The 17,817-nt window shown below is 41.4% G+C and overlaps 1 protein-coding gene across 1 annotated transcript; it reads right to left on the bottom strand.

The window, feature by feature from the left end:
• Nucleotides 1-453: 453 nt before the first annotated feature.
• LOC311136369 (neuropeptide FF receptor 1-like) lies at nt 454-4,189 on the bottom strand (the record flags this gene model as incomplete). Its single annotated transcript, XM_084170473.1, has 3 exons — nt 454-1,411; nt 1,924-2,023; nt 3,829-4,189. 3 exons carry the CDS (start codon nt 4,187-4,189, stop codon nt 454-456), a joined length of 1,419 nt encoding a protein of 472 aa, XP_084026599.1.
• Nucleotides 4,190-17,817: the final 13,628 nt, after the last annotated feature.

Here is a 17,817-nt window from a genome sequence, read left to right on the forward strand (position 1 = left end):
TATTGGATATCAGCCATAAGGTCAACTCAAATGGCTAATGAATGTCAGTAATACCCAGTTAGTAGTAAGATATGAATGTCCTCTTACATTACCTAAAGATTTCCCTAGGCCATTATTTAGCTAAGCAAGCTGTAGCGAACAACTCTGTAGCTGGAGGACAGAAAACTGAACTGGAGGACAGAAAGCTGAGCTGGAGGACAGAAAGCTGAGCTGGAGGACAGAAATGCAGGTGGTTCACTTTATTCTTCCCTCACATGTATTATACTATAATGGGTCTCTGCAATGACAGCTGAATTGAGGGCTCCTGTGTAGGACACATCTAGTATTACAGTCAGGTAGAAAACGCTTTTTCACAGTCAAATGTCATGACAACATCCTCTTATCTCCAACCTGTTCATTCTCCAACCTCACCATGCACACACACCCCACTGTTGTTGTCCACCTCACTGCCTTTCAATGCTCCCACGCCTGACACACAGCAACCCCCATTGGAGAGAGTCCATCGACATCCTCCGCATGAAGACCCCTTTTTATTGACACTCCACTGTTACTGTTACTTCCCTCTACCCCCGAGCCCCGCAAGCCTCCTGTCTCTGCCGAGCCCTCCTCCTTCCTCTGCTCCATCTCTAGACACACGCAGCCCGTCAGGTCGCTGTCGGTGTGGATGCAGTTCCTCACCCCCCGGGTGGTGAGAGGATTGGCGCTGAGGGCTGTGTCCCGGGGCACTCTGGCCTTGCACCCCTGCTGAGCCTTGCTCACTGCCTCCTCCTGAGGGACTACGCTGCAACAGGATCCAGGACAACAGGCAGCCTGGAAGCCCTTCTTAAAGTTCTCATTGAAGTAGCCATAGATGATGGGGTTGATGCTGGAGTTGGAGAAGGCCAGCCAGTGGGAGAAGGGGAAGATGTAGCCTGTCAGAAGGTCCAGCTGGTCCCCTTCAGGTCTGGCGTAGTCTGTGAGGAGCATCAAGGTCCAGAGTGGCAGCCAGGACAGCATGAAGAGGAGAGCCACCACAATGAGCATCTTAACCACCTTGACCTTCCTCTGGGAGATAGGGGACTTGATGTCTGGGTGCCCCCTGCTGGACAGAACAGCTGTAGCGGAGAGCTTGGCTCCGATCCAGCCATACATGATCATGATGAGAGCCAAGGGAATCAGGTAGATGTGTGTGAACAGGACCATGGTGTAAACTTTCCTCATCTCAGGGTCAGGCCAAGTCTCATAGCAGTAGTAGAGAGGGTAGATTTTGTTATCACTGGATACCATGAAGTGACCCTCCTCTTGATCCACCGTCAGCATCACAGCCGACGGAAGCATGATCACCAATGCAAGAGCCCACACCAGCCCTGTAGTTGCCTTAGCAACAAGAAAGGTTAGCTTGGGCTTAAAGGGGTAAACAATACAGCGGAATCTAATGGGAGAGAGAGAGAGGAGAGATAGATGAGAAGTGATGAAGCGATTCATTTCACTAAGGCTTCTTTATACGCCACATACAGATGTAGGATCTTAATTTGATCCCTCTTTTGTTGCTGAGAATTGTCCTGCACAGCAGGAAATGCAAACTTGTAGTGTATTTGAGGGTTAAATGGCTTCTAAAGTTTGTAATTACCACTTTAAAATGTCAGACTTGATTTGCCCTAATGAAAAATGTATCAACCCCTACAAAAAATGTGGATTAATTATAATCCACAAAATAATTCACATTTCCTGTTGCTGCAGGAAAAAAATTATGCTGTAGCAAACCGGCTCAAATTAAGATCCTACATCTGTAGATTAAACTGTTTACTGTACAACACAAAGTGTTTAACATGCATACATGAAAGCCTTTCTATCCCCTTCCAATTCACATGTGCAGATACTTGTAAACAAGTACCCTGCATGCCTAAAGGAGACAATGGGGGAGGGAGGAGGTGGGGGACTTACCTGTCCACAGCGATGGCAACCAAGGTGAAGACAGATGCAGCCACTGATATCCCCTGTACCAGGCCACTTAGCTTACACACTGCATTGCTAAAGGGCCAGCCTGCCAAACAACAATAGCAACAATAACACTTTACTGGTGAGCTGCCAGACATGTCAGTTAGAGTCAATAGCCATACTGTGAACAGGTGCTTTTGGCATGTTTGGTACACGTGAGTTAGTTTGGTACACGTGAGTTAGTTTGGTACATGTGAGTTAGTTTAGTACAAGTGAGTTAGTTTAGTACAAGTGAGTTAGTTTGGTACACGTGATTTGGTCAGAATAATAAACAACTTCAGGAGTACTGTACATTTCAAACCTGCATAAAAGATGCCAATATACCTTTTTGCACAAGAGTGGATGAAGTGGATGAAGTATTTGTACCTACCCAGCGTGAATATGCAGCCAACAAAAGGTGTGTTTTGAAAAGGTAATTACTATAAGTGAAGTCTTCCTGACTGAGTGATTTTATGGCAATGATTATTTCACACTTTTGTACATTTGGGGTTTTCTAAAAGCACCTTTACTGCCTGGACTCTACTAATTTCTGTATTGAAGAGATTAATAAATTGTGAAGAACTGTCTAAAAATGTAAAGCTATTCATCAGGCTGTCAAATGAAAGACAGATGCAATCATCATGTTCAGACCCACTAATATTCTCTCAGTTCTGAACTATTCAAACATGAATCCGCAATATCCAATTTACATTTAGATTTTTTTCATTTAGCAGTTGCTTTTATCCAGAGTGACTTACAGTTAGTGCATTCATCTTAAGATAGCTAGGTGGGACAACCACATATCACAGTCATGGTAAGTACATTTTCCTCAATAAAGTAGCTATCAGCAAAGTCAGCGCTAGTAAGGTTGAAAAGAGTCAAGTGCGAGTGTTAGTTTACAAAAGGCTTTTTTTCTTTCTTTCTTTCTTTCTTTCTTTCTTTCTTTCTTTCTTTCTTTCTTTCTTTCTTTCTTTCTTTCTTTCTTTCTTTCTTTCTTTCTTTCTTTACAAGACAATGTTAAAAAGGTTCGCTATTAATAATAGTTTGTGGTCCTCTGTAGCTCAGCTGGTAGAGCACGGCGCTTATAACGCCAAGGTAGTGGGTTCGATCCCCGGGACCACCCATACACAAAAATGTATGCACGCATGACTGTAAGTCGCTTTGGATAAAAGCGTCTGCTAAATGGCATATTATATTTTTTTATATTATAGTTTAAAAATATATATTTAAAAAATGCAATAACAGGATGGCGATTCAGCTTGTGAGATGTGTGAAGATGTATTACTGTGAGAATGAATTGAACTTATCTAAACCATTGCAAAGCTGGCTGGGCTGGGGCACGTGCATGTGCAACTTCAGACACATATAAGACCCCTGCTCAAACAGAGTCATACATTACATGTGAATGACTACTGGGGATAGCTATAATTATGTTTCTTTCAAGGCACAAGAGGGGTTATCCTAATAATTGTCGTAGTCAATAGCTAAAGGCAACTGGCCAATCAGTTATAGAAATAACTGTCTTTCTCTAAAGGTTGCATCATTATTTTCATCAAAGCTAACAGCACTGAATACAAAGCATCATGTTTTTATTAATTTACGGAATCATTATAGCAGTAGGGTAAAACCAACTCAGTGGCTTTGTGGTTAGAGTTTCCGCCCTGAGATTGGAAGGTCATACCAAAAATGCTCTAAAAATGATAGGACTCGATGCCTCTCTGCTTGACACTCAGCATTAATGAGATGGATTGGAGGTAAGGCCCTGCGATAGACTAGCCTCTTGTCCAGTGGGTGTACTTGTACATCAAGCTGCCTCACGTTACAGAGACAGGAGATGGGCCATTCTTCTATAGCAGTAGGGTATTACTGTACCTGTGATGAGGTTGTCCACCAGCGTGGTTGGGATGCAGAAGATGCCCACCAGCAGGTCACTGATAGCCAGGTTGAGGATGAAGAGGTTGGTGACCGTCCGCATGTGACGGTTCTTAACCACAATGAGGCACACCAGGCAATTACCCACCATGCACAGCAGGAAGATGAACAGGTAGGCCAGGGTGAAGCTGGCTGCTATGGCCAGAGAGTGTTGGTAGTAAGGGGAAAGCTTGACGCTAGAGACGGTGCAGCTGGAGTTGGTGTTGGTGCAGTTGGTCAGGTTGGTGAGGTTTGTGGAGAGTATAAGGTCAGAGGTCATGTAAAGAGTAGTGGTCAGTTGAAGTTCCCATGTGTCCTCCATCTTCAACTCCTCTTATTAGACCAGGAGGACAGTGTCAATCATACAGTAGGCTAAAAATACCCCCCAAAACAATAACAACATATTTATTACACAGGAGTAAATAATTACAAATATTTGGTGTCTTTAAAAAAAAGTTTAATCACATTATAAGTATTTTGTCACTTTGGTAAATTATATTTTTTTGTTGACTTGTTTTATCGACTTGTAGTAGATAGATATGGTTGTCCAGGTCATCAATTGAGAATACAGTGTATGGTTTAGGCCAATCCACTGTAGGACCTCAGGATCAGGTGTACAGTATGTTTCAGTAATCCACCAAAAATAGGTATGTTTGTCAGCTGTCTCCATGAAGCGACAATGATATGCATAAGAAGCATTACAATTAATTATGGGTAGTGAGGTGACAATGTTGTTGCAATTATCGCGAGATGGTGAATGTCAATTAATGAATATCAGAACTTCTCTATGATAACCATTCAGCTTGGATGGCCAACAACCATTCTATTTGCCAGAATACATTCTGTAAGTAACTATTTCTCACATTTTAATTTAAAAAACGAATAAAAGTTATACAATATAATGATTTGGGGTTATTTATTAGCACATTATTGAAGCAAGTGTTCACAGAGATGTTCTGACAGGAGCGAATCTCAAGTCAATTTCAATGGAACTTCTAAATGGAATGGGATTTTTTTTTTTTTATCATCATCATTCATTTTATTCGGACATTCCAATAACGAGAATCAGAGTTCTATCATACTTTTTATTATTTAATTCACCTTACATTTCCCGAAATAAGGTGAAGGCGTCTGTCTACCTTATCAATATCATTCAGTTGAGAAATAAATCCCTATAAGGACAAATTGTAATAAAAGCCGTAGATGATTTGTAGAAGAAAGCCCATACCTTAAGTGCCTTTTTAAAGACCTCCACGTGTGCAGTAAAATAAGAAAACAGGCAACCAAATCTCAGATAGTCCCCACACTAAATTACGAAATAGATACAGAGAGACCGACTGAACTTGCATGCACTAAAACACGTTTAAATACTATTTTGCTTGATTGTTTCATCCTCACATCTGATCCATAAGGTCTATGCATCCGGCGAATGAGGAGGCGCGCGTGAACGGCTTTTATAGCTACCACGCGGTCGTGCGTGCTCCACATGGAGACGTTCTAGAGACCTCATACTCATCATGAGTTTTCGAAGAAAATCAATTATCTAGATTATTGTTTACTTGACAATTCCAATAAATCCCAATAATGAAATCAGCCTACCATGTCAGAATACTGTAGGCCTATAAAGATTGCTTCGAAGTTAGCGGAAGGAATTAATTGTGTAAATTAGGCCTACAGGGTTACTCCATTGTCAGCATCAAAAGGGGTCACAAGTCAACACTGATACTATAAAAATGTTTTACCTTAGCTGTAACCCTAGCCCTGTCCCATGACAAGTGATAGCCTGCTGCTACTTGTGGTTGCACTTTTAAGGGCTAGTCTTAGCCTACATCCCTTTCCACAATACAACTAAGATCCCCCTTCCCTTTACCCATGAAACCCAAGGCAATAATCACTTTATTACCATGAGATCATATCAGCTCACATATATATATATATACACTACATGACCAAAAGTATGTGGACAGCTGCTTGTCGAATATCTCATTCCAAAATCAGGGGCATTAATATGGAGATGGTCCCCCCTTTGCTGTTATAACAGCCTCCACTCTTCTGGAAAGGCTTTCCACTAGATGTTTGAACATTGCTGCGGGGACTTGCTTCCATTCAGCAACAAGAGCATGAGTGAGGTTGGGCACTGATGTTGGGTGATTAGGCCTGGCTCGCAGTCGACGTTCCAATTCATCCCAAAGGTGTCCGATGGGGTTGAGGTCAGGGCTCTGTGCAGGCCAGTCTAGATATTCCACATTGATCTCGACAAACCATTTCTAAATGGACCTCGCTTTGTGCATGGGGGCATTGTCATGCTGAAACAGGAAAGGGCCTTCCCACAACTGTTGCCACAATGTTGGAAGTACAGAATCATCTAGAATGTCATTGTATGCTGTAGCATTAAAATGTCCCTTCACTGGAACTAAGGGGCCTAGCCCGAACCATGAAAAACAGCCCCAGACCATTATTCCTCCTCCACCAAACTTTACAGATGGCACTATGCATGAAGCTCCCAACAAACTGTTATTGTGCTGTTGCTTCCAGAGGCAGTTTGGAACTTGGTAGTGAGTGTTGCAACCGAGGACAGACCATTTTTACGTGCTACACGCTTCAGCGGTCCCGTTCTGTGAGCTTGTGTAGCCTACCACTTCACCATTGTTGCTCCTAGATGTTTCCACTTCACAATAACCGCACTTACAGTTGACCGGGGCAGCTCTAGCTGGGAAGAAATTTGACGAACTGACTTGTTGGAAAGGTGGCATCCTATGACAGTGCTATGTTGAAAGTCACTTAGCTCTTCAGTAAGGCCATTCTACTGCCAATGTTTGTCTATGGAGATTGCATGGCTGTGTGCTCAATTTTATACACCTGTCAGATTCTTCACCTTATTGGCTCAGGTATTTGAACCAGCAACCCTTCGGTTACTGGCCCAACACTCTAACTGCTAGGCTACCTGCCGCCCTATCATCAACTCATAGCCTATATCCATGTCTCTTGCACAATCAACTTCAGTGTAGGTATCACGCATAAAGGCACAGTAAGAGCGGACTGTCATACATAGTATGACTGAGGGATGAAAGTTGTTCAAATATGTGTAGCCATTCGTTTAAAAATGAGAAAAACTGTTATGTGTGGGCTATTCTTCAAGGGGGGAATTCAGACCTGAGTTATGCACACGTAACTTAATTTCCTTTTTATGCACCTTTCTCTCTACACGTATTCTGACCTTGGACTTAAGCATGAGATAAAGCATATGCCAGCCATCTATTCGTTTGGGGTGGAGTTCATAAAAATTGAGATGTGTCTACAGATCCCTCATAATTCCACCACCTTTAAGCACCAGGAAACCATGAATAAGGTCGAGCAAAGTGGAAAAGCATCAACTTAATTTTTTCCCCGATATAAATAATACCAATCTCCATGCACTGTAATTTATAAATTGATAAGAGCTATTGATAAGACCTAGGTAAATGAGTAATCCATTTGGATAAGGGGATTGCAAATATAATTTACAATTTAGTTATTTAGCAGACGCTCTTATCCAGAGCAACTTATGACAATTGTTTTAGATACATTTTACTTTATGATCATTTGCTTGTTGGTCTTAATTTAAGGTTAGGGTTAGGCATTAGGTTAGCAGTGTGGGCAAGGTTAGGGTTTGGTTTAAAATCAGATTTTAAGAAGAAAAATTGGAGCTCCAGGCTCCAGGCTCCAGGCTCCAGGCTCCAGGCTCCAGGCTCCAGGCTCCAGGCTCCAGGCTCCAGGCTCCAGGCTCCAGGCTCCAGGCTCCAGGCTCCAGGCTCCAGGCTCCAGGCTCCAGGCTCCAGGCTCCAGGCTCCAGGCTCCAGGCTCCAGGCTCCAGGTTTAAACTTCTACAGCATCATGTATGGTCTACCTTCCACAATACCCCACAATGACAAAGCCAAAACAGGGTTTTAGAAATTTGTGCTAATTTATAAAAAATAAAAAAACTGAAATATCACATTTACATAAGTATTCAGACCCTTTACTTTATTTCTAAAAACTTGTTTTCGCTTTGTCATTATGGGGTATTGTGTGTAGATTGATGATGGAAAAAAACAACTTAATCAATTTTAAAATAAGGCTGTAACATAACAAAATGTGGAATAAGTCAAGGGGTCTGAATACTTTCCCTATTGTACGCATTTCTCACCTTCCAATATTTCATGGATTGAACAATTGAATATGGCAACTTTCAGGATGAATCAAAACAAAGTATTTTTTGACTCACCAATACGTTTTGTGCAAGGCTCTCCAACCCTGTTCATGCATGATTCATACTTTTTGTTACTTTTTGTTACTTTTTGTTTCGTCCTCCCGAGTGGCGCAGTGGTCTAAGGCACTGCATCGTAGTGCTAGCTGTGCCACTGAAGATCCTGGTTCGAATCCTGGTTCGAATCGTAGCCGGCCGCGACCGGGAGACCCATGGGGCGGCGCACAATTGGCCCAGGGGAGGGAATGGCCGGCAGGGATGTAGCTCAGTTGGTAGAGCGTGGCATTTGCAACGCCAGGGTTGTAGGTTCGATTCCAGTATGAAAAATAAATAAAAATGTATGCGCTCACTAACTGTAAGTCGCTCTGGATAAGAGCGTCTGGTAAATGTAATTATTAAAAAAAAATTGTGTGTGTATTTTACCCCCTTTTTCTCCCCAATTTCGATCGTGTCTCATCGCTCCCAACGGGCTCGGGAGGCGAAGGTCGAGTCATGCGTCCTCCGAAATATGACCTGCCTAACCTTGCTTCTTAACACCCGCCCGCTTAATTTCCGCACCAATGTGTCGGAGGAAACACCGGGATCAAACCGGTGCCTTAGACTGCTGCGCCACTCGGGAGGCCTCACACATACTTTCTTAACCCTAAATAATCTACAAGATCAGAATTTTTTTTTAATCTACCAATTGGTGCTGAAAAGGAGACAAATATGCATGTATTTAGATGGCTTTCTATCATTGATACCTATTCTGAACCTATCTCTCGATTTACAGTGCCTTGCAAAAGTATTCATCCCCCTTGGTGTTTTTTCCTATTTTGATGCATTACAACCTGTAAATGGATGTTTATTTGGATTTCATGTAATGGACATACACAAAATAGTCCAAATTGGTGAAGTGAAATTAATTAATTTTTTTGTTTCAAATAATTCTAAAAAATAATTAACGGAAAAGTGGTGCGTGCATATGTATTCACCCCCTTTGCTATGAAGCCTCTAAGTTGTGGAGAAGTACAGATCAGGGTTGGGTTATATATACTTTGAACATCCCACGGAGCACCATTAAATCCATTATTAAAAAATGGAAAGAATATGGCGCCACAACAAACCTGCCAAGAGAGGGCCGCCCACCAAAACGCATGGACCAGGCAAGGAGGGCATTTATCAGAGAGGCAACAAAGAGACCAAAGATAACCCCGAAGGAGCTGCAAAGCTCCACAGCGGAGATTGCAGTATCTGTCCATAGGACCACTTTAAGCCGTACACTCCACAGAGCTGGGCTTTACGGAAGAGTGGCCAGAAAAAAGTCATTGCTTAAAGAAAAAAATAAGCAAACACATTTGGTGTTCGCCAAAAGGCACTCCCCAAACATATGGAAGAAGGTACTCTGGTCAAATGAGACTAAGATTGAGCTTTTTGGCTATCAAGGATATCGCTATGTCTGGCGCAAACCCAACACCTCTCATCACCCCGAGAACACCATCCCCACAGTGAAGCATGGTGGTGGCAGCATCATGCTGTGGGGATGTTTTTCATCGGCACGGACTGGGAAACTGGTCAGAATTGAAGGAATGATGGATGGCGCTAAATACAGGGAAATTCTTGAGATTTGAGACTGGGACGAAGGTTCACCTTCCAGCAGGACAATGACCCTAAGCATACTCCTAAAGCAACACTTGAGTGGTTTAAGGGGAAACATTTAAATGTCTTGGAATGGCCTAGTCAAAGCCCAGACCTCAATCCAATTGAGAATCTGTGGTATGACTTAAAGATTGCTGTACACCAGCAGAACCCATCCAACTTGAAGGAGCTTGAGCAGTTTTGCCTTGAAGAATGGGCAAAAGTCCCAGTGGCTAGATGTGCCAAGCTTATAGAGACATACCCCAAGAGACTTGCAGCTGTAATTGCTGCAAAAGGTGTCTCTACAAAGTATTGACTTTGGGGGGGTGAATAGTTATGCACGCTCAAGTTTTCTGTTATTTTGTCTTATTTCTTGTTAGTTTCACCCCCCAAAATATTTTGCATCTTCAAAGTGGTAGGCATGTTGTGTAAATCAGATGATACAAACCCCCCAAAAATCCATTTTAATTCCAGGTTGTACACCAGCAGAACCCATCCAACTTGAAGGAGCTGGAGCAGTTTTGCCTTGAAGAATGGGCAAAAGTCCCAGTGGCTAGATGTGCCAAGCTTATAGAGACATACCCCAAGAGACTTGCAGCTGTAATTGCTGCAAAAGGTGGCTCTACAAAGTATTGACTTTGAGGGGGTTGAATAGTTATGCATGCTCAAGTTTTTTATTTCTTGTTTGTTTCACAATAAAAAAGATTTTGCATCTTCAAAGTGGTAGGCATGTTGTGTAAATCAAATGATACAAATCCCCAAAAAATCCAGGTTGTAAGGAAACAAAATAGGAAAAATGCCAAGTGGGGTGAATACTTTCGCAAGCCACTATATTTCTACTAAAGAAATCCGTTAACTTTGGTAATTTTTCTGTAAAAATGTAATCTTTCTTTCTTTCTTTTCTCTTCCCCGCTCTGAAAGCACCTCATTGCTGCTGTGTTACTTTCAATGAAAGGGTGGAATAGTCCATTATTAATATTAATGACACTTGTTTCTACTATTATGAGAAAAACGTGAATTATATTAATATTGATATGAAACATATGTATATGTATGAGAATACATTATTGATCTATGAAATCAAATCAAAGTTTATTGGTTGCGTACACAGTTTTGCGGATGTTATCGCAGGTGCAGCAAAATGCTTATGTTTCTAGCTCTAACAGCACAGCAATATCTAGCAATACAATCAAAATAGTAATAAGACAAAGACATGATCAGTCTATCATTTTAATGGTAGGTTTATTTGAACAGTGAGAGACAGAATAACAACAACAAAATCCAGAAAAACGCATGTCAAAAATGTTATAAATTGATTTGCATTTTAATGAGGGAAATAAGTATTTGACCCCTCTGCAAAACATGACTTAATACTTGGTGGCAAAACCCTTGTTGACAATCACAGAGGTCAGACGTTTCTTGTAGTTGGCCACCAGGTTTGCACACATCTCAGGAGGGATTTTGTCCCACTCCTCTTTGCAGATCTTCTCCAAGTCATTAAGGTTTTGAGGCTGACGTTTGGCAACTCAAACCTTCAGCTCCCTCCACAGATTTTCTATGGGATTAAGGTCTGGAGACTGGCTAGGCCACTCCAGAACCTTAATGTGCTTCTTCTTGAGCCACTCCTTTGTTGCCTTGGCCGTGTATTTTGGGTCATTGTCATGCTGGAATACCCATCCACGACCCAGTTTCAATGCCCTGGCTGAGGGAAGGAGGTTCTCACCCAAGATTTGACGGTACATGGCCCGTCCATCGTCCCTTTGATGCGGTGAAGTTGTCCTGTCCCCTTAGCAGAAAAACACTCCCAAAGCATAATGTTTCCACCTCCATGTTTGACGGTGGGGATGGTGTTCTTGGGGTCATAGGCAGCATTCCTTCTCCTCCAAACATGGCGAGTTGAGTTGATGCCAAAGAGCTCGATTTTGGTCTCATCTGTCCACAACACTTTCACCCAGTTCTCCTCTGAATCATTCAGATGTTCATTGGCAAACTTCAGATGGGCCTGTATATGTGCTTTCTTGAGCAGGGGGACCTTGCGGGTGCTGCAGGATTTCAGTCCTTCACGGCGTAGTGTGTTACCAATTGTTTTCTTGGTGACTATGGTCCCAGCTGCCTTGAGATCATTGACAAGATCCTCCCGTGTAGTTCTGGGCTGATTCCTCACCGTACTCATGATCATTGCAACTCCACGAGGTGAGCTCTTGCATGGAGCCCCAGGCCGAGGGAGATTGACAGTTATTTTGTGTTTCTTCCATTTGCGAATAATCGCACCAACTGTTGTCACCTTCTCACCAAGCTGCTTGGCGATGGTCTTGGCCATGGTGGAGAGTTTGGAATCTGATTGATTGATTGCTTCTGTGGACAGATGTCTTTTATACAGGTAACAAACTGAGATTAGGAGCACTCCCTTTAAGAGTGTGCTCCTAATCTCAGCTCGTTACCTGTATAAAAGACACCTGGGAGCCAGAAATCTTTCTGATTGAGAGGGGGTCAAATACTTATTTCCCTCATTAAAATGCAAATCAATTTATAACATTTTTGACATGCGTTTTTTTGTTATTTTTTTTTTTTGTTATTCCGTCTCTCACTGTTCAAATAAACCTACCATTAAAATTATAGACTGATAATTTCTTTGTCAGTGGGCAAACGTACAAAATCAGCAGGGGATCAAAAACTTTTTTCCCTCACTGTAGGATACATATTTGTTTATTCAGATCCCCATTAGCTTTTGCCTGGGGTCAACAACAAAAAACATAAAACACAACAAGTAACAAAACACTAATGCACTGATAGACAAGAACAGTCACACACATTTAAAATACAATGATATCCAAACAATACAACAAATTATTATCCCTAAAAGTGCCAACATATTTCATAGTAAAAGCGCCAATGGGGGTAATTTTTTACCCCAAATTGTAAACTGGACTCAGGACAAGATGTACCATACCTTTAGTTTGCTAGATGTTCGCGTTGTACATCCTCCTATCCTCCCCTAGAAGTTTGCGTTGTACACCCACCTATTCTCCCCGACCAACCTCCCCCTTTTATTTTTGTCTTAAAGAAAAATTCCACCCAAAAACGATATTTTGGTATTTGTTTCATTAGTCCATTGTTGACATAGTCTCAAAATCAGTGGTGGAAAAAGTACCCAATTGTCATACTTCAGTAAAAGTAAAGATACTTTAATAGAAAATGACTCAAGTAACAGTGAAAGTCACCCAGTAAAATATTACTTGAGTAAAAGTCTAAAAGTAATTAGTTTTAAATATACTTAAGTATCAAAAGTAAAAGTATAAATAATTTCAAATTCCATATATAAAGCAAACCAGACGGTTTCATTTTCTAGTTTTTTTAATTTACTGATAGCCAGGGGCATGCTCCAACACTCAGACATAATTTACAAACGAAGCATGTGTTTAGTTAGTCTGCCACATCAGAGGCAGCAGGGATGACCAGGGATGTTCTCTTGATAAGTGTGTGAATTAGGCTATTTTCCTGTCCTGCTGTCACGACTTCCGCCGAGGCTGCCTCCCCTCCTTGTTCGGGCAGGCTTCGGCGTTCGTTGTCACCGGCTTACTAGCCACTGCCGCTCCATATATCATCATTCCATTTGTCTTGTCAATTACACACACCTGGTTCTTATCCCCTCATTAGTCCGTGTATAAGTGTTCCCTCTGCCCCCCTTGTCCTTGTGGGTGATTGTTATTTGTGAGAGTAGTGTAGCTAGGTGGAGCTACTCTCCCTTTGTATTGCTGGGGTAGATATTTCCCCTGTGCCTGTATATTGTTGGAGTATCCCGTACCGTGTATTGCCAGGGTAGATAGTTTCCCCTGTGCCTGTTTTCGTGTGTCGCTATCCAGCGCATTTGTGTACGACAGAATAAACTCTGTATTCTGTGATTTACCCTCCTGCGCCTGACTCCTTCTATCACACTCATCACACCTGCTAAGCATTCAAAATGTAACGAGTACTTTTGGGTGTCAGGGAAAATGTATGGAGTAAAAGGTACATCATTTTCTTTAGGAATGTTGTGAAGTAAAAGTTGTCAGAAAAATATAAACAGTAAAGTAAAGTACAGATACCCCAAAAAACTACTTAAGTAGTACTTTCAAGTATTTTTACTTAAGTACTTTACACCACTGCCCAAAATGTTTTGCTTGTCAGCAATCAAGTTTTCAGCATCATATGATGCAAAATGCATCATACAGGGATGATTTCTGTATACATTTCTGTATAAATTCATTTAAAGTCTTGTGTTTCTGTGTTACTCAGCAGCTAAGTAATTGTCGATTGAGCTAATCTGACGTACCGTTACAACCTGAGATAGCCACCGATATGGATGTTATTGGCAATACAGTGGCTTGCGAAAGTATTCACCCCCCTTGGTATTTTTCCTATTTTGTTGCCTTACAACCTGGAATTAATATGTATTTTGGGGGGTTTTGTATCATTTGATTTACACAACATGCCTACCACTTTGAAGATGCAATTTTTTTTAAATTGTGAAACAAGAAATAAGACAAAAAAACGGAAAACTTGAGCATGCATAACTATTCAACCCCCTCAAAGTCAATACTTTGTAGAGCCACCTTTTGCAGCAATTACAGCTGCAAGTCTCTTGGGGTATGTCTCTATAAACTTGGCACATCTAGCCATTGGGATTTTTGCCCATTCTTCAAGGCAAAACTGCTCCAGCTCCTTCATGTTGGATGGGTTCCGCTGGTGTACAGCAATCTTTAAGTCATACCACAGATTCTCAATTGAATCATTCCAAGACATTTAAATGTTTCCCCTTAAACCACTCAAGTGTTGCTTTAGCAGTATGCTTAGGGTCATTGTCCTGCTGGAAGGTGAACCTTCGTCCCAGTCTCAAATCTCTGGAAGACTGAAACAGGTTTCCCTCAAGAATTTCCCTGTATTTAGCGCCATCCATCATTCCTTCAATTCTGACCAGTTTCCCAGTCCCTGCCGATGAAAAACATCCCCAGAGCATGATGCTGCCACCACCATGCTTCACTGTGGGGATGGTGTTGTCAGGGTGATGAGAGGTGTTGGGTTTGCGCCAGACATAACGTTTTCCTTGATGGCCAAAAAGCTCAATTTTAGTCTCATCTGACCAGAGTACCTTCTTCCATATGTTTGGGGAGTCTCCCACATGGCTTTTGGCGAACACCAAAAGTGTTTGCTTATTTCTTTCTTTAAGCAATGGCTTTTTTCTGGCCTTTCTTCCGTAAAGCCCAGCTCTGTGGAGTGTACGGCTTAAAGTGGTCCTATGGACAGATACTCCAATCTCCGCTGTGGAGCTTTGCAGCTCCTTCAGGGTTATCTTTGGTCTCTTTGTTGCCTCTCTGATAAATGCCCTCCTTGCCTGGTCCATGAGTTTTGGTGGGCGGCCCTCTCTTGGCAGGTTTGTTGTGGTGCCATATTCTTTCCATTTCTATACTGAGATCATGTGACAGATCATGTGACACTTAGATTGCACACAGATGGACTTTATTTAACTAATTATGTGACTTCTGCAGGTAATTGGTTGCACCAGATCTTATTTAGGGGCTTCATAGCAAAGGGGGTGAATACATATGCATGCACCACTTATTTTTTTGAATTTTTTTGAAACAAGTTATTTATTTAATTTCACTTCACCAATTTGGACTATTTTGTGTATGTCCATTACATGAAATCCAAATAAAACTCAATTTAAATTACAGGTTGTAATGCAACAAAATAGGAAAAACGCCATCAGACTTTTAGCTCTAACTTTGGAACACTATGGGCTATAAACTCAGTTCCAACTACATCTAAAAGATGAGACTCTAAACTTGGTATAGATACATTGATTGGAATCTAAATATGTATTTACATTTTAAAGTAATTTTTTAGTTAAAGTGGCTGCCCATGGGCCAAATCTGGGGTGGCTCCATATCTATACATTTTCAGAGTACATACATCTACTTCTGTGCCAAATTTGGTGCTTATATCACAAAGTGCACTACTGAGTCAACATTTCCAGCTTAGCAGCACACCACTAGCATATAAAAGAGAGATGATTGTTCATTCCTCCATAGTAACACAAAAATAATCGTAAATGGTTTCTTGTCAGTAACTAGTGGCTTGACAAATTCCTACAATTTCAGAAGGTCAAAATGTACCCCTGTTGGCGCTTTTAGGGTTAAAAATAATTGGTTTGCAATAAACTTTAAAATTGGTACATACCGATACATAGCTAAATACTGTATGGAAAATTATATTTACCCTCTATTATTCCTATTTAGCACTTCAAAATGATCCGTTATGAAAATTATTTATTTTTTGCTAACAAAATGTGCACATGGTATTTCAAACTTTGATTTTGCATGAATGACTCAGAGGTGAAAGATGTGTTCAACTCCAATGAATGCACAATCAAAGGTGCTGAACATAAGACATGGTTCATTATCAGTTATGAGCTTTGTACTGAGTTTTGAAAATATACCACTGCCATCTGAAAAATGTGCCAAACTGATTGAGAAAAACTGTAAGAGGCTGGAGGGAATGGTTTGGACATTCAATAAAGACAAAGCAAAAACCGTGTGGCGTGTGTGTGCTTGTATGCGTGTCATACACACAATCCGTGCAGATGGAGTCATTGCGCTATCTTACATGAGGAAATGTAGTTGACTCATTACTGAACGGTTAATAAAGGAACCTCTGACTAGAGTCTGTCTGTGCTGTAGGGTAAGCGCATCAGAAGCTTGTCATGTGTTAACTTATCATGCAAGCAAACAAACCTTAACAGAATGTCGTATAGATTTAGGCTCCTCAATAAGTCAAAAGTTGTATTGATGTTCAATATTCACATAGAAATGATTAAAATGCACAGTGTTCTGTACATCTGATTTAATTTCTCCCGTTTCATTATGACTAGGAGTCATGACAGCATTAGGTTGGCATGAGACTGCCCTCCTGTGGTCACATGTGAAACATTCAGCACGCCCAGTGTACTGTATTTTGAGGACTGGCCATAAAACGGTATACTCTTCTAACTGCTTGTCAAAATGAAAGCAAGATCAAATCCGATCTCAAACTAAACAGTATCACAAACATTAAAATCATAAATTCAAAGTGCTAAACTGCCAGTCCAGAGGAAAATTAATATGTACAAAACATATTTGACTCTGTACTTATTATATCCAAATAAATCTCAGAGAACGGGTTAGAAACACAACCCATGTGTATGAGCAAATGTTCAGCCTGATGAAGTTAACTTCTGTTTCCACCAGTTAGTCAGTCTACCAAGTCCTGTCTCTGAACAGCTGCTCTCGGACTCCTTGCAGCTCCGCAATGCAGCATGCTGTAGCCTTTTCTTCACCCTAACCTCTCTCACCTGGGAATTCACAAAGACAATAGTCCCAAAAAATATTAAATAAAGCTATGGTGAACACATAGGGTTCATAGTCCATACAGTGTGGTACTCTGAGTCTGCATGCACTACACCAGGGAAATATCTTACAGCCAGGGAGGGGGTGGCTATTTAAGTGATAATGCCCAAGAAGCCGGTGTTTGGAGGATATATTGGCGCGGGTGTTGTTTTCGTGTCGGGCCGGCAAACCGTGCCAATATATCCTCCAAACACCGGCTTCGAGTGCATTATCACTTTTATACAACGGGTTACCAACATATTCAAATAATGATTTACATATTTTCATTAAAAACTTTATTTTGATGAATTTATTCATACTATTTCATCCTTCCACAAGATATAGTCCCGACACAAATCTAGGGTTGCTATCCAAGCCGGCTGGTCGTTCGTTCTATCGGTTCAGTTGACGCGACCCAGTCATTCAGTCTTTTTGTTCTGTATCTATGGACGCGACCCAGTCGTTCATTTAAATGTTCCATTGCCATACTGGCTGGCAACGTTCTTATCCCTTGCTTGCTAGCTAGCCAACTACGGCTAACTTACAGTCAAGTAAAACAGTGCAGCCAGAATAACAACAGTAGCGGCATTTGCATTTGTTTAAGCTGTTTTCTAATTATTTATTTGGATACATCCATAACAATGTACTAATGAGGCGCGATTTCGCCTGGCATAGAACATGTGCTCTCTAGTCAGGACACTATTGTTC

The sequence above is a fragment of the Coregonus lavaretus genome (assembly GCF_964263955.1).
Source record: "Coregonus lavaretus genome assembly, chromosome: 10".
NCBI lineage: Eukaryota > Metazoa > Chordata > Actinopteri > Salmoniformes > Salmonidae > Coregonus > Coregonus lavaretus.